The sequence below is a fragment of the Dermacentor variabilis genome, chromosome 7 (assembly GCF_050947875.1).
Source record: "Dermacentor variabilis isolate Ectoservices chromosome 7, ASM5094787v1, whole genome shotgun sequence".
NCBI lineage: Eukaryota > Metazoa > Arthropoda > Arachnida > Ixodida > Ixodidae > Dermacentor > Dermacentor variabilis.
The window spans coordinates 164,754,297-164,778,249 of NC_134574.1; the positions used below are offsets into that span (position 1 = coordinate 164,754,297).

At 42.3% G+C, this 23,953-nt stretch overlaps 1 protein-coding gene across 2 annotated transcripts; it reads left to right on the forward strand.

Annotated features, from left to right (window-relative positions):
• The first annotated feature begins 47 nt into the window (after window positions 1-47).
• Window positions 48-23,848, forward strand: Ero1L (endoplasmic reticulum oxidoreductin-1-like protein). 2 transcript variants are annotated; one of them, XM_075700117.1, is made up of 13 exons: window positions 48-313; window positions 4,059-4,178; window positions 7,574-7,657; window positions 10,394-10,459; window positions 11,565-11,641; window positions 12,574-12,647; window positions 13,365-13,485; window positions 14,396-14,442; window positions 16,040-16,370; window positions 18,723-18,789; window positions 19,822-19,908; window positions 21,382-21,503; window positions 23,449-23,848. In XM_075700117.1, exons 1-13 carry the CDS (start codon window positions 215-217, stop codon window positions 23,498-23,500), a joined length of 1,347 nt encoding a protein of 448 aa, XP_075556232.1. In that variant the 5' UTR covers window positions 48-214; the 3' UTR covers window positions 23,501-23,848. The 2 variants fall into 2 exon arrangements, with proteins under 2 accessions (XP_075556232.1, XP_075556231.1); XM_075700116.1 differs by lacking the exon at window positions 48-313 and adding an exon at window positions 3,394-3,730.
• Window positions 23,849-23,953: the final 105 nt, after the last annotated feature.

A 23,953-nucleotide genomic window follows, 5' to 3' on the forward strand; every position in this document is an offset into this window, starting at 1 on the left:
ACATCACAACTTTGCGAGTTTGCGAAAGTATGCCCTGCGAAAATGCGGCTTCTTTCCAGCACAGATATGGAGGGTGGTGAGGCGAAGCTGTCGTACAAGGAAGTGTTGCGGTAATATGTGCGATGTGCATCGAGCCGGTCACACGGTTTCGTGTTGGGGCATTCGCGGGCAGTGATTTTCATCGAGGTTTGTTTGACACCGAGACTTTGTTATCATGGTGAGGCATAGCGTGCCCTTACTGTTCTTCGCGGTGATCATCGGGGCCTCTGCCCGGAAGGAGGATGGTGTCACGAATGATTCGTGTTTCTGCATGGTAAGAAATTATCGCTCCTTCTTGGTTTTGCAGAATCGAAAGCTTTGCCTGCTATCACGTCTTGAATATTTCGGCAGCTCGATACGTCTTTACACGCGTAAACTTAAAAGTAAGACGAGCGGGCGTACTTTTCCTGTTGTGCAGTTGTTGACAGCTAGCACCATGTCCGATTCGGGTTGCTGCTTGATGATAGCATTAGTTTCGCAGTTTTCCTTCACCGCTCGCATTTACACTTTCGTGCGGAGGCGAGTCTCCGCGATATTCCGTCAGCTCACTGACAATAGTCAAGGTTGTCGGAAGCTGGACTAGCGAAGTACAGAAAAGTTAGTAGGCCGTGTGTCTCGCGTAAAATTTATCGTTACGATTGCATTGTGAAGTCACGGAAGCGATTGCTTTAATATAAGTTGGCTCTGATCGTGCTGCAGATTGCAACTTCCCAGTTCCATTTTGAAATGTAACCATATGATGCAAGTAAGCATATGTGAACACAGGCTATAACCGCCGACATTGTCATGCGGCCCCATCTGTCAAATGCGTACAACGATCGCGTAATTTATCATCTCTAATGCCACGTATCCCTACAGCAGTCAGCTGCGATGGCTTTAACATTTCGACGGTGCAGTGGCACGACAGGCGAACAAAATGTTTTCCTTTCTGATCTGTTAATTCCCCACCTGTAGACTCGGCGGTTGCCCCAGTGGGGAAGGTCATGTATTCATTAATTTCATCATTGTTCTTTTTTTTCTCTCTCTATCTCTGCGCAAAGTGTTAGTTTACTTCAATTGTGTGTCTTTGAAAAGCGAGGTATCAATCCAAAAGCGAAATGTCCATCGATTAATATGCCGGCAATGTTCGACGGCATATGTTATACTTTTTTTTTTTATCGGACATCTAGCTAATACCCCGTCTCGTTACATATGCAACACTCGCATATCGCAGGATCGTTTCACTGGCGTATTGCAATATATATGTGGCACGTGCTTTCTCTCGTCTGATCGATCGAATGGATAGTCCATAACCTTAGGTGACACCTTCACCGTTCGCTTTACTGCACAATGCCCGACTGTTCCTTGCATTGTACAGCTGCGCTTCGCCTCAAAACCAGTGTATGCCGTTTAAACTAGTGCATGCGGGAAAGCCGCGCGGGCGCGCTCCAGGCGCTACCGAGCGCGCGTTTTTCGAGCTAGTCGCCATTCAGAACAACGTTGTATTTTCCCGTCCCTGCTCGGGCGAATCCTTTCACGGCGACCACAATGTGCATCCGCTACGCGTGAGAGAGCGCGTCGGTGCACTTTTGTTGTTGGCGCATTACTTTCCGTGCCTACGTGATCGGATGCACGCTCCGCACCTTTATGCTGCCGCGCCCTTCCATATGACACGAACTGTCGCAGGTCGATATGACGTCATCTTCGAAAGTGATGCATGATGCAACTCTTGCTACTTTTACAGAGATAGCACAGCGTTACATGTGACACGGCCGTGTCGATTTCGATTTTGGGCGCTTTGCGTGACTTCCGCTCCGTTAGAGAAACCGCGGTGTGGTACGCCCCCGCATTGCTTTGAGTCCTGCGAAGGGGGCTTTGCCTCGTGGCATACCTTTATTGTAGCGAAGCATGGACCTGCGCTTACGGCGTGTGTGCTGCGCGTGTAGTCTTTTGATCTTCGTATATTTTATTATAACGTCATTTATCTCGTAAACTCGCCTTGTTTTAATATGTATGCCATATCACTTTGCTTTTTTTCTGCGCAGGTCTTGTTACTTTCTTTTCTAGCAGCCTGCGAGGATTGTAAATGAATAAATAAATAAAATTTTCTCTGCGCCTGCCGTCCACCTGAATTTTCGTGGCAAACATGTGTCCGGCAGGATGTATACGTCGTCATTCAATAACTGTGGATACGTGCATCACCGCGCTCAGCGTGCGGGAGCCTCTCGTCAAAAGCCTTGTGCCAGCTGCGTGAAAGAGCTCGGGCCTATTTTTGGTTTTTCTGGCGTCGTTCTTGAAATGACGGGCTTGGCAGGCAGCAGCCTCATCGTGATATTCTGAGCGCGCGCGTGCGTGGTTTGATGAGCGACGTGGCTTTCGCGAGGGAAGCGTCCGCTGCGTGCTTAACTCAGATATGTTTTTGGTGCGAGTTAATAATTAAAGCTAAATGCGGACGTGATTTGTGCCGCACCTGTTTGACGGTGGAAAATGAATCCCTTGTGGACATTACAATTTAAAGGGATCAAAGGTGATTCTTTATGCAGGTTATTATGAGTATCGGCGACGTGCGAAAGAACTAGCTAGCTCGATCGCGATTTAAACATGTGCATTAACTCCTTCAATTCCTGCTAATTGCAAAATTTGTGTAGACGAGACGTAAGGAAATGTCCATTTACGATGACAACTCAAGAACGCCCGTGAACCGTGCATTGGGCGCACGTAAAAAAAAAATAAAATAAATGTATACCGTGGTCAACATTAATCTGTAGCCCCCCCCCCCCCCCCCCATTTTGGCGTACCTCATAATCAGATCGTGGTCTGGCACGTAAAACCCCAGAAACGAAGAAGAATTATGTGTCTCGAACATCTGGCGTCGTTTTTATTACGATCTCTATAGTGATCGAACAGGCAGTGGCCACGGCTTCGATTCTGCAGTTGCACGTACCACACCTTCGTGCAATAAAGCTCCCTAGGTTAATTATTTCAAATCAGGCAATAAACACGCTTGCCGACTCACATCACTTCCTCATGGAATTTTGTGTGGCTGCAAGAAATAATAAATCACCTTTTACATGTAACCTCGGCGTCGTTAAATTTGATCGTTAATATGCTGAAGGCGTCAATTAATATAGTAGCGCTTAATGGAAAAGTTTTGCGTCATACGCGATAGTGGTTTATTCCCCGCCGATCGTAATGTCCCCTGCGCCCCGGTCGTTAGCAGACGACGCGTGCGGCCGGACGGCCCGGCGTGCGCGGTTTGCAATCGAAACTTGCGGCTTGTTTCTGTGCCTGGCGACGACGACGAAACCCGGCTGCTTGCCGCCGTGCGTGGTCACGCGAGCGTGTGCTCCTTCGCATGTCTTCTTTCTTTCTCTCCGCCGCCGCCTCCTTATCGAGTGAGAAATTGAAAAAAAGCCCCCTAAGCTCAGCCGGCGACGTCGCTGGGCTGCTGCCGCGGCATCTTCTGCTGTAGCGCTACGTCGTCTGCTCGCGCGCGCCCGTATATAGCTGGGATATGATATCGTGCGCAGTGTCGGCATTTTTCGAATATTGCGTTTGCCGCCGCGAACGTGAGTGCGTGTGCGGCCGACGTTCCGCGGCCGCGGCGTTCGTCGTCGTCTCGCTGCTTGTGGCGCTAACGGACCGAGCGTGTTGTCTGCAGCAGCAGAACGCGCGCTGTTGCGGTCGAACGTCACCGGACATATTCGAGCACGTAAGCACATACGCACTGTCGCATATGGTCGCGATCTCGACCCGTATTGTGCGCGCAGCGCGTACATTGACTTTTCTTTATTTGTGACTGAGCTCATTTATATGCGTGTTTTGCAACTTTGTGATCTTTATCGCAGACACAACTACCAGGCCACTGTGTATGTGTGTGTGTGTGTGTGAACTTTCCAGTGCTCACGTTCATGTTGTACAAAGGCTTGCGTGCTGCGCTTTTGCAGCTGACAGCGATTGCGCAGTGCGACACAGACGTTTAACAGATTGCTTGTTATTGATTAAAAAAAAATAACTCGTTGCTTTTTCTTTATGTGCAGCTACAAGGCAAGGTAGATGATTGTGCTTGCAATATCGACACCATTGATCACTTCAACAACTTCAAAGTCTATCCCATTCTGAAGAGCTTGTTACAAAAGGACTACTTCCGCTTTTTCAAGGTAAATGCAAATGCGTTTGCTGCATCGCACCTGTAATGCAAACACCTGTGGCAGGTTCTTTTTTTTTGCCACTTCTGCTCCGTGTATATATATATATATATATATATTTCGTTAGTACATGTCAGTCTGAGATGCATGACACATATTTGTAACTGTCCGTAAGGGGCTGTTGTTGCAAAGCAAAATTGTGTAGACATAACTGCAAAATCTAGCGATTTCTTCGTAAAGTTTACAAATTCGGGCTCATTCAACGATTTCACAAATGCTGCACCATGTTTACGAACAATGAATTCTGTTTGTGAAGAAGTTTTACAAGGGCTGTTCGATGTGGTGGCGCAAGATTACAAAAGATCCATACAAAAATTTGAGATGGTTGTGCCGCCTTTGTCTGGCAGTGCAATATGTGCCATATACCAGGAGGTTGTTTGCTTTGAGCAAGCTTATTTAGTACAGTTCCAAAAGAAGGCAACATTGGCAACAGTAGAATTGCTGAACAAATTCAGTGCAATCTAAAGCCAATGTGTTGCTTGCCAGTCTTTGCTGTTCCAAGTTTCACTGCTGCTTGTGTGGCTACATCGTGTACGCATGCCACGAAAGGTGTGTGCTCAGAGCAAAGTTCTTGAGAATGTGTACCATCCTCTCTACCCCCACCTGCAGTATATTTACAAATTTTAAAGCTTGCAGGTTGGCAGGCATGAATAGAGGTGTTTGAGCAGCCATGATGTTTCACACCTGTAATAATCTCATTCACATTGCATCTTTTCTGCCTTCTGCCTCAGTACCTACATATAGATTGCTATGTAATATCTAAATTATAATCTCATCCATATTCTTTCTAAATCTAAAATCTAAAAATTTATGAAGAATTCTTGTTTTATAAATCTCTTTATTTTATTTATTTATTTTATTTCTTCATACTGTCAACCCTCTGCTGAGGGTTCTTACAGGGAGGGTTTAAATACAGGCATACCATATATGCAGGTGCATCAAGCAGCAGCGGAATCACAAAAATACATGTTTAAAAATTTTTCAAATTCACAAACATCACTGGCATTTGCCAAAAAGCTTAGTATCGCATTCCAAAGTTCAATCACGGCAGGGGAAAAAGAAAAGCGGAATACATCACTGTGAGCAAAGTATGGGTGCATAGCATATTGATGATTAACACGACTGCTTCGTTTACCTGGAAGCTGCACATATTCATCTCTGTTGATTGTTAAATGTCCATGTAGTATTCTAAAGAACACTTTCAGACGAATTTTTTGCCTTCGTACTTCTAGTGTTTCCAGTTCACAAGACTGCAACATCAGTGTGATAGAATCTAAGCGGCGGTACTTTGAGCATATGAAGCGTGCGGCATGACGTTGAACTTTTTCTAACCTTGTAGTCATTTCTTTCTGATGAGGGCTCCAGATGACTGAGGCATATTCAAGTAAAGGTCTAACAAAAGTTTTTTAAGCTATAAGCTTTACATCTCGCGAAGCCTGGTCTAGTTTTTGCCTTAAGAAACCTAGTCTCTGGTTCGCCTTCGAGCACACATTTTCTATGTGCACATACCATGTCAGATTATGCGTGACCGTAACACCTAAATATTTAAACTGGTTAGCACAAACTAACAAATTACCATCGATGTAATAGTTAAAAGACAGAACGTTTACGTTCCTAGTCATATGTGTGTATGTTGATTTAATGTAGTTTATATCACGGCTGCAGCGGTGGTGTAGAGGTAGAACACCCGCCTCGCGTGCAAGAGGTCGGTGGTTCGAATCCCGGTGCCGGCAATTTTCCACCGGATTAAACAAAAAAATCCGCGTGTTGATAAAATTGCACAAACAGGCCTGGAGTGTGGCCTGATCCCGGTGACCAGAACCGGTAACGCACTCCCTCACCAGAGCAGGATTGGCCACCCTGGTGCAGTACTTGGCCACAGCCTCCTATAAAGAAATGGGCATGGGCAGGACTTGTAATGAGGAGGGAAGATAACCGATGGTCATTAAGGGTTACGGACTGGATCCCAAGGGAAGGGAAGCGTAGCAGGGGGCGGCAGAAAGTTAGGTGGGCGGATGAGATTAAGAAGTTTGCAGGCACGGCATGGCCACAATTAGTACACGACCGGGGTTGTTGGAGAAGTATGGGAGAGGCCTTTGCCCTGCAGTGGGCGTAACCAGGCTGATGATGATGATATTAATACCCCATAATTTACACCATCGACTCAAATTTTCTAAACAACGACTAATTCTGAGTTGATTCTGAATGAATGAAGTTTTGATATTAGAACATGTCCATGAGAGAAGAGCTCATTTATTTCCTTAAAAATGCAGAGAATGAGACTGCATGCTAGTGTGAGCATCTCGGTGTGATGTTAAATCTCTCCTGTGGGAATCCTATATTAGTTATGCTACATTTAACATATATGTAGGGTCTTGGGTTTGTTCTTATATGAAAATGTTTGAAGAAAAAAATTTAATGTGCCTGCATGGTGTGGGATTACTAAACATGCAACGATCTGGCCAGTTTTTCTTTTGGAACTGAGCAAATACGTGTGTACCAGATGCAAAGTTGTTTTCAAAAAATATGGTAGCGTCCACTAATTGATGTTTCGTATCCCTGCAATTACATTGTCTATATAACTAATTGGTTACTCAGCGAGTTGATTATATTAAATAATCTCAGTTCATTCAAAAAACTAAATTACTGTATTAACTTAAGATGTTATTTAGTTACAAAACTACTGTAATTTCTGAGTGATGCTGCATTGCATTAGTATAATTTTATATTTTCTTTCTATATGTATGCTATGAAAAAGCCTTCTCAAATTAGAGTATTTTAATGTGCTTTCCAAAAAATTCTAAAGGAATGTCAGAGGCCGTCCTAGGATATTGCAAGAGTCACGTCAAATAAGGGTATTTTTTTTCATGGCTCTTATTTTGTAATGTGCTGTGCATTAATTTTCTTATCATCCAGTCTGATTTTTTTCTTTCTTTCTTTAGCATCGTGCTTTCTTTGTCACTAATTTCTGGATAGCCTGAATTTAACTGTTTGCATTGTTAATCCTGTGCTTACTTCCCTTTCTTCCTGTTGTTGCAATGATTTGTGGCAATGTGTATGTAATAAATAATGCTCACCCTATATCTGTGACGTAGCACAGGTTTCAGTGATGAGTGATGGTATGCTGTATGCATATCTGTTGTGCTGTCCTTGCTGTATATTAACGGATGCATCATTATTTGAGGCAACTGTATTTCTTGTAAGGATGTGCAGTTTGCCTTATGTGTTATGTGACTTGTGCAAAAAAATACCTCCAGAAAAAAAAATTGATGTATGGATGTTGAAGCATGTGGCTGTATGACACTTGCAGACTGTCTTAATGGTTTTCTTTCTTTTTTTTTTCTCAGGTTAATCTAAAGCGCCCATGCCCTTTTTGGGCAGATGACAGCCGTTGCGCCCTTCGAGACTGCTCAGTGACTACATGTAGCGAGGTACTAATTGTTTCGTACATGTTTTGTTGCACTTTATTATTATGGGCAAACACTGTGTTCTTTTTCTGTGATGGATAATAGTTTAACCAACCTGATGATTACAGTTTTGTAATTTAAATATAAATTAGCAAAAAGATGGTTATTGCTGTTGTGGTTGCTACAGTTTGATAAGCACTTCCTTTATAGAGGACACCAGACTAGCGGGAGCCTTGTTGACATGTCTAGTTAACACTGCAGTCAATATAACAAAATTTAGACACTAAGTATTTCAAGTGCCTCTGAGCAGTGTAAGGGTTGGAGGTCGTAGGGAGGAATTTGGGAGGAACTAGGCGTACAGGATTTATTCACATATTTTTGCATTAGAACAAAGGATACATTCAACAGTCTAGCGTGACTCCCAAACGGAGCACGCAAGATGAAGCGTACAGCATACGAGCACGAAGCATACAGCATACGAGCACGAAGCTCCAAACACGCAGCACAGAGCACGATCACGAGCACACTGGTTTCACTGCCCCCACCAAAGTGAGACGGGCTTTGCAGAACTCGGGGCTTACGTCTTGAAAGGCGCATGGGAAGGTGCTGCCAAATACCTTCCCTCGGGAACTCCCCCGCTCACGGCAGACCAGGTCGGCGGTGGCGAGTTCAGTAACAAAGCCTGGTTTTTCGAACTCATCTCGGCCTTCCCGCGATGGAGAGTCGCTGACGCGGCGTATTGTCCTCCTTGCACAGTAGACATCGGGACGTCAAGAGGCTGGAGAAGGACGGTCGGTTCCTAGAAAACGCCAATCGTGCTGCTGCAGCTGGCTGAGAAACTTTGCATTCGGCACCTCGGCAGGCCATTCCTAACAGCAGATCATTTTACAAATATGCACAGTGCAATTATTTTGAAAAGCTTGTTGCAGCCCCTTTGAAAGAAATTTTTATCCTTAAAATGTACATTTTATTGTTAGCAAAAAGAAAAGCAGGAAGTCTTTTATTAGACAGCTACCGAGCTGATTTGAATGAAATTTGTTACATTCAAGAGAAAATTCTGAATTCTAATGACTGACCACATAATTTTAATTTTGGACATCGTAGTATTTGCAAAAATTGCTAGAAATGTAATTGCATTATAAATGCTAGAAATTGCATTATAAATGCAACAATTTGCAATTATTATGCATGTGTGCAGAAACTTACTGTCTTCATGCATTTAGAAAAATAACATTGCTTGGAGATTTGGAAACATAAAGCATAATAAATAATGCCACAAAGATGTATGAAGCCACAAGCTCAAAGACTGGGTGTATCCACGTACAACCCATTATTCCAATGGCAGTCGAACGATCGGTTATTTTTTGTAGGAAACCTTATGTGTTATGCGTGCTATTCTTGGAAGTTTTTGTTAACCAATTGTGAATATTTGTGTGCTTGATTATATGCTTTCTCCTTTGTTTTTTGACCATCAAGGCAGGCACTGTGAGTGTTTGTTGACTAGTTCCCAAAGCAAGTTGATGTAGCAGTCAAGTTATAATGGCTGCATATGTAAACATAAGTGCATATTTCAAGATGTCTTGATTTCTTTCGCGGTGGCGGGGTTGGCTTCAGAATGGTGTCGCATTAATTCTTTTTATTGCCTAAATAATTTACAGTCATACATGCTTTAATCTTTAGTTCCTTCAGCATTCTACTTTCACAGCATGACAATATTGCACCTACTGACACAATGCCACCATTATGCAGGCTTCGGTAGCTAATGCAGCTTTCTCTTCTTCAGCTACCAATTCATCAGAGCATATACAACCAAACTCGAAATTGAATATAACAAACACGGATATAATGCCATTATTGGATATATATAACAACACATACTCCTGAAATGTTTCTTGCTGATGTCTGCATGTTACAAATGCATGTTTTAACAAGTATTGGTATTCTTGTGTTGGATGTGACTACATTTTAACTGTTACTTCATCTCCTTTATTGAACAGCCATCTAACATCAAATGCTTCATATTCATGTGGTGTTACAAGTTCCTCCTCGTGAAGAGTAGATTTTGCATCGAGGCAAATGCCAGGAAGTGGAGGCTAATTTTATGAAAGTCAGTTTTTGTCCATCATGCGGTATATCTCGTAACTAGTTTTGACTGACTGCTGAAAAGAAGGTAACGTGGACTTTCTTAAAGCCTTTTGATGAAATTACCATCAGCCATTAATTAAAGTGGTGCAGCTTCTTTGTACTACAATGTGTGCAGCCTGCTGAGCTCGGTGTTCCTTTTCTGTAACATCTGACCCTAAAATTCTGAAAGATTTGTTAATTTGCATCACTTTTAACCTGATGCAGTGAACTGCGTGTCTTGTTTGCCATTAGCCAGAGCACAATGCAAATTAGGTGCAAGTAGTATTTGATGCTAAAATTTGTGCAGACGTGTCAACAACAGCTAGAATTGATGCAGACAGCCCAGCCGCTGTAATCACCCTTCATTCTTTCTTTTGTCTTATTGTTTGCACTCTTTTCGGTATCCCAGCTTCAAAACAGCTAGCCCAGCCGTATACACTCGCGTGTTGTATAACAACTGCAAGCTGATATAATAAGTTTAACTATATTCTAAACTCGGGAAACGCTGTCTCCAGCGATCACACATGCATTTCATGAACATCTTTATTGCATTCTGTTGTGGTCTGTTAGTGTTTCCAAATGCAGTCGTCACTACTTTACTATTGTGTTTCATATCGTGAAATTTTTGACTCGCAGGACAGCCTTCCTCAGAGTATCAGAGGCCATGAGAGGAATTACATTCCAAATGACAGTGTGTCTAAGGTAAATCATTGGTTTTAATGACCCTCTTCCTGTCAGTTTTATAACTCTGCAGAGAGCTACCGTTTTCCTACACAAGTGTAAAGGTGCAGGCTTTAAAAAAACAAACAAAAAACAAATGAAAGACTATAAAATGGCCATAGCACAATTAATTTTATGCCTTATGATATTATCCCTTTGTACTCAACTTTTCTTGAATCGTATTTATTTTACTTACTGTTTAATTATTATGCATCAAAGCTACATAAAACCGTTTCATACCTGCCAACTTCTACAATATTATCGTGATGAAACGATGTATAATGGCAGCTGAAATTTTTGCCACTGTTAGGGCTCATTCACACCGGCGACTGACAGTGGTCGCGCGACCAAGTTGGTCGCAAAGCGACCAGTCGCAAATGGTCGCAAACGGTCGCCTTTCTTGAAAAGCGACCATTTTGGGCCAGTCGCTCTCTGCGCGATTTTTCAGTCGCGCGACCGTGGTCGCAAAACTGATAAACCAATCAGCGGCGCACCGGAAGTGATCTTTCGTGTGTCTACATCCGGCCTCCTCCGGCGTCGCGTTCAAATTCCGCGTAGATTCCGAGAGTTCTCGCTGAGAACGATAATCTCCGGGATTGCGACTTGCGGGTCGCGCTCAGCCGGGCTTGCCGGTGTGAACATCAGTCGCCTTCGGTCGCTTTTTGATTGCGAGTCGCAAATGGTCGCGCGACCTCCTCAACTCGCCGGTGTGAATGTGCCCTTACGTTACTATTTCATGAATAAATTTATGCTACTAATATGGAGCAGAACCTGTTCAGTGTCCCTATAGAACAAAGTCGGCGAATATTTAATAAACAGTGAACATGGTGAGTAATCAAACTGGTATTTTTCAGTTTCAGCTAGGTAGTATTTTTTATATGGTAAGGTTAATTTCATTAAGAATTAACCTTGGTTTGCATTGCTGCGTCTTATGCAAAACTCTTTAAAGTGCATTGAAATTCTTTTTACCATCATGGCATTTCCAGAAGGTAGTGGCTTTGTTTGGGATCTTTGATTGGGATCTTTGTGCACCATGTTACTTTCTTGTGAAATCTTGCTGATGCATTTTGGTGGGGTTCTCTTTCAGTATTCCAAGGGGGCAAATGAACAGGACTCATGTGATGAGAACCACGCCGGCCTGGGTACAGTCGACAATACCATTAGGTAAGCTGTCTGACTCTTTTCTTTGTATGCCATTAAGGTTTGTTTATGCAAGAAAATCTTATTAAAATGGCAGTTAACAGAACGCTGACCAAGATGATGTTGTCGAAGAAGGAATTGGTCGGCATACTGCTAACTGTCTTTCTAATTTGAAACTACTTCCTGACCAGACGAGATATAATCCACTTACTCATTTCACGCAATAAACTCTCTTCGGAGTGAGAGGGTGAGGCTGTTTAGACAATTCTTTCAATAAACAAGACAGTTTGGCATTCATTTGCTTAGTGTACTTGTGTTTACTTTCATTAAGTAGGCCCCAACAGGTCATGCAGGTAAGGTTCAAGTTATTCAAATGTTAAATGAAATTGAGTTTACAAATGCCTTGCACATTTTAGTGTGAAATTTTAACATGTCTGAACTTAAAATAAGGCTGAATTCTCTGTTGCTGAATGAACAGAAGCAAACAGATTTCTCATCTAAATGCTTTTTCATTGAGTGCTTGTGTAAATTGAACCTTGATATAATAAACATGGACACAACGAATTATTAGACGTAACAAAATAAATATAAAATGTTTCTTGCTGATATCAGCATGTAATGAATATATGTTTATAGTAACCATCAAATATAGTGAAAGTGTTTTTGTGTGTGATGCAACTTTGTTATAATGAGATGCAAACATAATACATTTGCTTGTCCTCATCACATCTGGATCCCTAAATTTGTTGGCTTAGTTGCATGCAGCTGTTAGACACCATTGCATTGCGGTTCGTTAGTTTATTATAGAATCAATAATATAAGTAACCCAAGCAAAAGAAGGATTCCCTTGTTTGGAGCTGGGTTGCATAGACTCTCACGAGGTCATCGTTTCTTCAGAGCAGTGAATGTGGTGCGTACAACGTAATGTGTTTTTATTATCTTTCTGTTGCATGCAGTGATGAAAGCTACAAGGAATTCGAACGATGGCAGAAGCATGACGACTCTCAGGACAACTTCTGTGAGATGGATGGTAAGCAATTTGAATCACTTAAGAAACTCTTGCATGAGTTGAGGAAGGTAAAAGAAAAGGAAAAGAACACATTTGAGTTTGTTTTCTGTAAAATAGTAGTCCGAGATTTTTAAGTTTTTTAAGGCAGGGCAGACTTCTTTTCATTTCTGCATTTTTCACTATTCTTTTGCTGTGCATAATTCATACAGCTTATATTTTTATAAATATACAAATTTTGTATAGTTCACTTGATATTGGATTATATTAGAGATAACTGTCTTTGATGTTCTGCCACCTTTCAGTAAATCCTGTTGTGAGACATTCCGTACATTGCATAAGATTGCAGATAGTGTCTGCCACATGCTGTGACCTTTTCGTAAGAGCTTTTCTGAGGTATTTTCCATATTAGATAAGATTAGAGATAGGTGTCTTTGTATGCTGCAACCTTTTCATAGCACCCGCATGGAGAGATTCCGTTAGTGTTATGTTAAATAGCTCTCAAATGAAAAGCTATTCCCTGCTGGTATTGAAACAGAAAGGTCGATGGCCTGATTGAGAAATAGTTGAAGTATATATTGTGCAAGATTGTTGATAGGAGCCACTTGATGAGAGCTTCTGTGTATGACATACTAAGCTGCTACATGATAAAAAATAAACTGTTTTTGTAGCTGGTCTTTAATTGGCATCCTCATAGATTAGGCTTGACATGACAAAAGATGCCATCGCTTTGCATTACAGATGAGTCATCGGCAGGAATGGAGTATGTTGACCTGAGTCTTAATCCGGAACGCTATACAGGCTATGCTGGAAGCTCTGCACATAGAATTTGGAAGAGCATTTACGAGGAGAATTGCTTCAAGTAAGGCATTGCCTGTGTCACATCCTTAAAAGCAGCAGCCACATGAACTGCACCTTCGATATATGTCTAGTATGTTGCTGCTCAGTGCATATGTGCCCATTTCATTAATAGTGCACTGGATAGACCTTTTTTCCTAATTTACAAGTGCCCTTCTGCGCATTGCATGTTTGCCAACTAATGATAACATCAGACTTGGTTCAAGTGAATACCAAGTGCTAATTGTGTGTACTGGGGCCTGATCCTGGCATGTGGTTTCATACTGCTGCCCAGATTTAAAAAAAAAAACGCATTCAGTTCAATTGGATGTTTCAATGTGGAACCCAATTGGTTCCATTCGAACATCATTGGAAATCCAGTTTGGTTCCAGTAGGCATCATTGGAGGTCCATTTGGTTACAATTGGACATCATTGGGGCTTGATATGTCAACTTGAAGTCACTGGATGAGTAAACCTGTAAAACAACATCATAGTTGATAATAATAATTGCATAGTTATGAGAGTCCTCAAATGAAAGATATTTGTATACTAGTGTGATCAGTGTAGAGAAGCAGTTAGCATTTGTGAAGTTATACATCTGCCTTGAAATTTGACTAATTTCTCTTGGACCACTGGCACCATTTTATCAACAAAATTTTTATTTGTTTTTTTCGTTCCTTTATTCTTTTTTAACAGCGAAATAACCAATGAAGAGTAAGCATTTTTGCCTTAGAGCCAATTTTATCTTGCACTGCACCGATAATTTGATGTTCACCCCTTTTTTAATTGCTTCACGTAGCAAATGTCTGTTGGTAAGATTGTGGCAGAACCGTGATTCACACATATGCAGTTACTACCTGGAAGCCTGGGAATCATTCATGTATTGCTGGTTGCTAAATTCCTTCCACTAATAAGTAATTCCTTTGGTTTTCAGACCTAATGTTGGTTATGGCCCATACACAACCTCCAAAAACCTCAATGGTGAGATCATTTGAAAGTTCCTTTTTCTCTTAGTTTTCTTTTCATGATTATTTCTGCAGCTAGAGGGGTCATGGCTTACCAATATCACAAAGGCAGTAGAATGTTCATGGGGGGACTCTACAGACTTAACAGTTTATTTTTCACTGTGTAGCTCACAGACCAAAGTATTGCCTGCTTCATACAGTTTCTTAAAGGGGCCATGACACGGTCATCCGACTAACCTCAGTACTGTATATCATTGTAACTGAGAACAGGGGGGCCAATATGGTTATGCGTACACAACAAAACGGGGATGTCGGCACACATATTAACCTGAAATTTCAATTTGAGATCACTGCTTTCAAATCCCTCCCACCAACAGCGACCGCCATTTTGGTGTGGCTTGCATGGCGCTGTGAAATGTGGGGGCCACTGAAACCAACATTACCAACCAACCAACATCGACCAAAATTATGTGCATGCCGTACCAAGTGGGTGCATGTCCACCGCTGTACAAGTGCATCTCAGGCTATCCGCCGAGACGCACATGCAAAAACAAGACCATGAAGAATGCACTTAATGTCATCACCCATCACTGTTGCCTAACTACTGTAGGTACTGCTGCAATATATATAAAAATTTGAATATAATAATGTACCACACTGAATGTGCTCTAGCTCTGCCAGCATGCCGTGGGAAGCACACAGTTTGACATGCAAGGCGTACTTCAAGCTTCAAAATTTGGTGCCATGGCCTCTTTAATTCACCTAGCTTAAACAGTCAGAGAATCAGCTGTCCCTGCTATTTATTGTTACTGTTTATCTCAGTGCCTGCCAGCAGCTGAAGGGCCAACAGCTATCTATCTGCGAAATAAGGAACAAGACAAAACACATCCCACAATGTGTGAATGATTTTTTTCATGTTTACTGAAATGTCTTCACTTCTAGGTAACTCGATGCTTCTTGCTCAATGCACGCGCCAGTGCCTATTTGCTCCCTTCACATCTTCCTTCACACTCGGCTGCCTGTTTTGCCCACTACTTCACTCCTCTGCAGCTGACTTTTTTCTGTAGCAAACTTCTTCAATTCTTGCCTCTTGTTCTGCTTGTCTATTTGGGCGCCTACCCAGTGGCCATTCCTTGGCCAATCCCATTCTTTAGGATTGGCCAAGGATTTTCACATGCCCAGTGGCACATATTTGGTGCCCCAAGTTCTTGTGTAATTGGCAGGACAGCAGCATCCGCAGAAGCGGGGGAAGAAGCAAAGGAAAGGAAGAAGCGCTTACAAATTTTGGATCAGTACTATTTTAAGGGTCTCTATTACTTGATTAATGTTGCAAATTGGGCGTGTTGGTACATATTTGAAAAGGCAGCAAGGCTAAAAAGAAAGACACGGATGAAGACTAGACGACAAGGACGAGCGCTGAACTTCCAACAGCATGAGTGTGAGTGGTACATGAAAATATACATGTTGTCCGAGCCAGAGCTATTACGTTGAAACCCTCATGCAGGACACTCTGGAGACTTGCCGGCTTGTCTGCCTGGCTTTGCTCTCCTTTTGGGAAGCTGTGGTTCAGTCTCAGTACTTATCGTCCCAATTGTCACATCCTCTTGTTCCAGCCATGTGCTTGGAGAAGCGGGCCTTCTACCGCGCCATCTCAGGCCTCCATGCCAGCATCAACGTGCACCTGTGCGCCAATTACCTAATTCGAGATGGTCCGCTGGGCCAGGCTGTGTGGGCTCCCAACACGGCTGAGTTTGAGCGTCGCTTCAACCCTCATTTGACCAAAGGCGAGGGACCCCAGTGGCTGCGCAACCTCTACTTCGTCTACCTCATTGAGCTCGGCGCCCTGGCCAAGGCGGCGCCCTACCTGCTGCACGAGACGTTCTACACGAGCGCTGAGGATGAGACAGTCCCCACTGCCGTGCGAGCACTCCTGGATGCTGCTAGGTACATTCACTTTCTGATGGGACTATTGATTTGTCATTTTATGGCAATAGCAAATATATGTACATTCCAGGTGATTTCTAGCCATCGGCTAGAATAAACCAAAGATAACTGCGAAATTGTGCTTCTCATCTTTCTATATACAGTTATATAAGGAACTTCAATATAACAAAATTCGCAGTATAACAAAGTATTTAACTTTTCATAACGTCTTGTTCATAAAATACCATCCATTTAAAACCTCGATATGACGAAGTGTGTTTCTATGCCATTTCAATATAACAAAATTTCACTGCCGCCACAAAGGGATGCCGAGACATTAAGAACGCTTCTCAAATCGCGTGCCCCGCGACAAGAGTGCCCGCTGAAGTGAAGCCACATCATGTTTCGTATAAAGTCCAAGTGTGATAAGGAGCTGTCGCGCCCCACGCACTGTGTACTTTAGGTGCGAGTGAAAGTGTGCAAGGGCGCGAGGAGAAAGATGGTTGCTTCATGAGTGCTGCCTTCCTTCACGAGCAAACAGAAAGAGGGGGAGGGGAGTGAGCTCACGGTAATGCCATCATGCGCGCACGAGGGGGCGGGGGTTAAGTTGGCGCCCGTCTCGGTCATGGCTATGCATGGCTGTAAGCATGGCTGAGCACATACGCAGCCGCGCACCCTGCTGTGTAGGCAAAGAGTGGGCATGCTGAGACGGCGTGGCACCATGTAAGCTGTCTTACCGCACATTTAGTATTGGAGGTTGCGTAATCTCGATTTTTGGTGAGCCATTGGAGCGAGAGGCAGACGACGCATTCGCTCCCCACTGCCTGCACTTTTCCTGGGCAATGCTATCAGCCACGAGGGCGGAATGCACGTGAAAGCCTGGCTGGCTTCACTTAATTCTTACCACCAAAAAGATATTGTCGATGTACGTGGCGTGAAACCGTATCATTCGTTGGTGACTCCCAAATTTATCAGAATTAATTGTTTTCCCATTCAAATTTGCTTTTTCTTTTATTTCCCAATAATTTGGAAAATTCTGCAGCCCCTTTTCGTGACGATCGGCAACTGTGCCTATTTGCATAAAAAGGTCGAATTTCAATGCAAAGAATTTCAATATAACAAAGCCAATTGCTGATTTTACCAACATCGTTATAGCAGGGTTTAACTGTGTGTGTGTGTGCGTGTGCACGTGCGTGTGTGCATGCATGTGCATGCATGTGCGTGTGTGTGTGTGTGTACATAGTTCAAAGAATACAAGCACTTAGGAAAACATAACAGGACTTTACTGACATTTCGTCCAGGGTCCGGCCTTCATCAAGGGTGCCATTACAAACTTGCGCGTGTACAGACAGTGGCATTAAAAAAAAGAAGAAAAAGAAGTTTGTATTCATGCTTTTGCTTGCTTTTTCTCGCTTCTTTCTATTTTACGGAACAAATTTTATAAATTGAACTCTGTGTGCTTGAAGTTGCACTCTTGATGAAGGCTGGACCCCGGCCGAAACATCGGTAAGGTCCTCTTATGTTTTCCTAAGTATTTCTATTCTTTGAACTATTTCTGTGGCGGATCCTGTGACACAGGCCCTATTCAGTCGCAGTACCTACAACTCAAAAGTCCAATACTTTAACCATATTATGCCACAGATAGATGCCTCAAGAGGTAGAATAGAACACCCTTCAGAATTTCCCATATACAAGCCAGCGTGTTGAGATGCTTGGTATATTTTTGGAACACTGACGGTTTCCCAGTGGTCTCATCTCCTCCTACTCAGCAGGAGCTTCCTTGCGTGCTGCATTGTACCAAGATGTCACACCGACATATACTTTGAACACCATCTGATGAGTCCAAGCTCAACGCTAAACCTTGCTATCGTTGTTAGTGCTTCGCCCTTCTGGCAGTTCTTTTTTATTTTTATTTTTTAAAGGTCCAAATGCTTAGCACAAGAAGTGTACTTGGGCAGGCATGTAATGTGCAGAACAAATAACCAACTAACGAACAAATGGTTCATCGATTAGCTTAACAGGGTGGGTGCCATAGGAAAGGCCATGGGCTTGATTAAATTAGGAAATTAGCAGGCACATGATAGTCGACTGATTCGAGACAGCAACTACTAAGTGGATATTGCTTGCAGAGGCCTTCAAACTGCAAGAGACACAAAGGCGATGGTGATAATGAAAGATGCTGACAAAGGATAAAACTTCCTTACTCCAGTAATTCAGTGGCAGATGCTGCAGTTGCTTAACACAGAGCTGAACTTGCACCTTCTTGTTGACTGTCTTACATTAGTAGTTCACAAATTTTGTTGTTTAAGATTTATTAACCTGTTAGTTAGCATCTTATTTGGCCTCTTCTCATGATAGTTTTCTTTCCTGCAGGGGATTTCCACACCATTTCAATGACAGTGCTATGTTCAACGGGCAGAAGGATGCACTCAAGCTTAAGGTAAAAACTTAGTATAGTCAAACATCAATATAATGAACATGAATACACTAATGAATTATCAAGTATATCAAAGTAAATCTAAATCCCAAATGTTTCTCACCAATATCAGTATGCACTGAATATATGCTTTTATTTTTACAAGTATTCGATATAACAAAGATATTTTTGGGTTGTATATGAATTTGTTATAACGAGGTTTGACCCTCTTGCTGTTGTAGCTACTGAAAGGGTGTTGTGACCGATTGCATAGGCAAGATTATTCAGGGCCTTAAGGTAATGGAAGTACCAAAAAGAAAAGAAGAAAAAAAAAACTGATGTCTCTTTGTTAATGTACTAAAGTACCTCCACTGTCGTGAGGTGTTATGAAAAAATAATTGTCCCGATTGTGGCAATTAAAACACCGCCCTCAATTTACCACTGCAGTGCTTAAATTACAACTACGTAACACCGTTCAACCTATATATATATAGACAAACTGTAGTGTGCGACTTTGTGAACATGCATTAGCTCTGCTGTTGACTCCACTGCAGTCAAGATGTCCGTCCCCATTGATTGAGGCTCGTGCATGAGCTTTCCAATTGAAATGCAACTGCAATCCAGTTGATGTAGAAGAGTTAGAAAGGCTAACAGATGTAGACAAAGTAACAAACACAATGGCACAATAAATCTGTCCGTTTGTTTATTTTCATTTATTAGCCATGCTGAATTTTCAACAAGAATGCATGCCAACTAACTCTGTACAGCCTACTCTTCTGTAGTCCAATCCATTTGCAGTCAAATCCAATTGCAACACTATATTGTCATGAGTTTTCATGGAAGATGAGATTAATACTTGAGACTAAATTTTTGCAACTTTAATGTTAAGGTAGTTGTTAAGAAGAGAAGTAACTGCATTCATCTGGATGTAGTAATTGCATACATCCGTGTTATAGCTAAATAGGTGCTTTTGTACTCTATGCATCACAATAGCCACTTTTCTTCCAAATTTGCAATCTGTTTATAGCTGTGACTTGTTTTGCCCCATCACTTCAGGAAGAGTTCAAGGCACACTTCAGGAACATCTCGAGGATTATGGACTGCGTCGGATGCGACAAGTGCCGGCTCTGGGGCAAACTTCAGGTCTGGATCTTGTAACCTTTGGCTCTGGAATGCACAGTACTGTTGTGCATACAATGTCGTCCTTTTTTGCTGATGTTCATTTTTTTCACCAGAAAATCATTGTTATTACGTTATCGCTTGGGGCGCCCACTGTATGTGAAATTTGTTGAATGTTGGCACTAATTGTATAGCAAGAAAGTCTTAATCAGAATGCATGCAGAATGCAAATGTCACATGCACCCACGCACTAGCAATTACAGTCGACTCCTGTTAATTCGACCCTAACGAGACTGACGAAATTTATCGAATGGTCCGGTGGGTCGAATTACACAAGATGCAGGAAAAACACCAAAACATAATGCTGTTTCGTTTAGAAGAATTTTGCCTGAAATTCTAATACACCCCCAAATCAAACACGTGCCCGCTTAAGTTTTTGTGTATTGAAAGTAGAAAACTTATGGAGAAATGACAATAATGCTTCTAAACAAAGTATAAATCTAACACGCGCACCCAATTTTTCAGCGAGAAGAATGGACAAGGGCTTAACATGTTTTGCACAGTGGCAGTCAGTTTTCTAAAGTCTGCTTTGTCGCATTACAGCTGTGGTATGCGTTAAAGCATATGAACGCCACGAAGGCGGTTTTCGTTTGGTATCTAATTGCACCTAACAGGCAATCCTCGGCCCAGTGTTTTGGTAAAAAAGAAGTGCGTGTTAAAATCGAGTAAATAGCATAATCACGTTGTGAGCTACCGTTATTGCTTGAAAATCTTCCTAGGGCATGCTACTTTGCCAACACATGCTGCCACTAAAGGGTGGCTACTGGGCTATAACCATAGGGGGGTTAGGCGTGTGCATGCTGATTGGTGCGAAAGCAAATTTTAGGATCAAAATAACAAGTGTTTGGGCCCACAGAAATGCAATAGTGCCGGTCGGGATTGAATTAAAGAATCAAATTAAGGGAAGTCTACGGTACTCAGGAATGTACAGCAAGATGTATCATAAACAGAGGATGAACTTGACTTCCAAGTTTAAATACAATTCAATAACAGACAACTGGGCTCGTTGCTCTCTCGTAATTTGGGTGTTGCTTGCCCTTGTGGGCACAAGTTTTCCCAATAAAGGGTTGGATTCTTTGCTCACACTCTTGGCAGTGTTTAATTCTTCACTCTACTCCACAATGGTTGTGCAGTGGCTATGGCATTGCACTGCTGAGCAAAAGATCGCGTGTTCGACTCCCGCCCACAGCAGCCACATGGAAACAGAGTGCAGAAATGCTTGTGTACCATGCTTTTCGTGCATGTTAATGAACATCAGGTGGTCAAAATTAATCCAGAGCCTTCCACTATGGTGACTCTCATAACCAACTGTGCAGTTTGAGGACGTTGAATTTGGGACAATGAATTCGAGACGTTGAACCCCACAATTTTATTTTTAAAGTTCATCGTCACTAGAGTTGTAAGCTTTTATTGTACCTCTTTTATTTCTACCTGTAGGTACAGGGTCTCGGCACAGCTATGAAGATCCTCTTCACAGACAAGTCACGCCTGCCCCCCGAGAACCCAAGGTTCCATCTGACACGGTCTGAGATTGTCTCTCTGTTCAACGCTTTTGGCAGGTGCGGCTTCTCTCAATGTGAAAAATTGCATGAAAAATTTGCATAATCGGTTTGAATAGAATTCCCTGGATATTGCAAGTTGATTTCTGAAACCATGCTGAAATGGGCGTCCCATGCATTGTACCTATCAAAACTGAATAGAACACAGAACTGAAATCAAGGCAAGGCCCAACTTCATTGTTATATCTGGCCACTCGTAGGCACTAGGAAAGTCCTAAGCTAAAGGTTATGCACAGAATCGATTGGCAGCCTGCAGGCGCCTATTCTAAATCTACGAGGGCGAATCAATCGTTGCCCCTATTTTTTATTAGCCAAAGTAAGGTACATACAGGTAATTACAAGTATAATGTACTATTCTGCGTACCGTAGACTATTTTTTCACATAGTGCACACACCGGTTCAGACATTTGTCTCATCGCAGCACTAAATTTGAGATGGCCCTATGGTAGAATTCGTCCGGCTGACTGTGGAACCATTGTTGGACTGCTGTTTTGGCTTCATCTTTGCCCGTGGATCGCTGTCCTGTCAGGAACTTCTTTAGTGGAGTGAAACACCTTTCCCCACATCTGGGCTGCATTTCCCTGAGGATTTCGATTGACATTCGTCCCTTGTTCCATAGAAAACAAATCGCACTTCGTTGCTCGTACGCCATGGATGTGTGAAGCACAACCTCCATCTTCAACAACTGACAGCAGCACCGTGCTGCGGAGCTACTGGCAAATAAGGCCAGGCCCGTCCAAGAAAGGTCCGCCGCTGGGAATCTATATGTTAACTTAGCATTTAGAGCCGTAATTTTGCAAAAAAAAAAAAGTAGGGGAAAAGACTTTATGACTCAACCTTGTATTTCTAATCGAGAACTGCTCTGTCACCTCATGGTAAGTGATACTGAAGGGCCACAATCTACACTCCAATTTAATGTCACCTGAAACTTGACACCACTAGGAATTCAAGGACAGTGATTAAGAAGCTAATAGTCAGGATAATACACTGAAATGGAAGCCAACACAAATTTTGTTCTTGAACCAAAAATAAACAAGACTATTAATTGAGTGAGTGCTTGAGTCAGATTGGTTTAACCATTACAGTAGACTTCACAGTAGACTTCAGTAGACAAATTTTTACAGCAGACTTCAGTAGACCAACCTTGCGGTCCCGCAGGGACCGCAAGATTTGTCTAAATTACCAAAAAGTCAAGTTAACAAATGGTGACAAAAAAGAATGAATTAAATTTCTTCTTTAGATTAAGGAAGACATCGTGAAGAAATTCTTTGTTGAGCTCACTGTAATTGCCACGCAACTCCATGCAGAACAGACGAAGCAGACTGCTGATTATGGAGCTGTGAAAAGCATAAACAGATGACTTTGCAGGCAGAAGGAGTGTCAGCCACTGAAAGATAAAAATAAAACAGCTTTATGCTTAGGGAAGCAGTTGTGCCATCTACTGGATTCAGTATGTGTTCGACTTTTTAGTAACGGCTACGCACCTGTGCGGGCAGTCAAATTTACTATAGTGGCATGCTTCCATGTTCCAACTAAATGAGTTTTCATAGTCAAGGGTACATTGTGCAAAGGTACGTTGTGAACAAGACCCCCGTATGGAAGCCAGAACGTCTTGGTTTCTTTTCTTTTAATGTTTCTGATCAGCGTCCGTTTTACCCTTGACTGAGCAATCCCGACCAGACAAGTTTTCGTCGAACTCTTGATATTTTTTAATTAGTTTTTCTTTCATAGCCAATGTATGTATGGTTTCTCATAAGGCCTTTTTGATGCATTCAAATTATGCAAAAAGTCGAATGAACCAAGGTTGAATTACAGGGGACCAACTGTACAAATATTGTAGTGAAGGAAGTCACTCCCCACATTATACTATTGCGCAAGTAAGGTATCTGGAAAGCAATGCAAGAAAGAACCTTGGTATGAAAACACCTATTCCTTTCCTTTCTAGGTTATCAAACAGTATCTACCACCTACGGCAGTTCGGCAAAATGCTGTCCTGAGAGTGTCCTTCGACCAGCATCACCACAAAGGATGGATGTGTGTTTGTGTGTCCTTGTGTGACCTTGCAAGTTGTGGAGTGAAGAGAGATTTGAGCTGGACTCGTTTTGAATCAAGTGTGCTTGCAAGCTGTTGTGGCAGCCAACGGCTGCAGTGATATCGTGTCTACTCGTCATCACCTGTGCTCAGTCTTCTTCTTTTTTTTTTAAGTGAGGAAACCCTCTATTTGGTGGGAAATGGCTGGATGACTTTGTACACATTGTAATTTACTTTTATCTCCCAACGATGTTATCAACGTCAGATTGTACTTATACTGCTATCTTGTGCAATATTAAATACTTTCGTTTTCATGTCAAGTGCTTATTATCATGCTGTCTCGAATGTCACAATTTCTACATAATAAAAGATCCTCATGCCACTATCATGAGCATGAAACAAAAACTGCTTAAGTATGT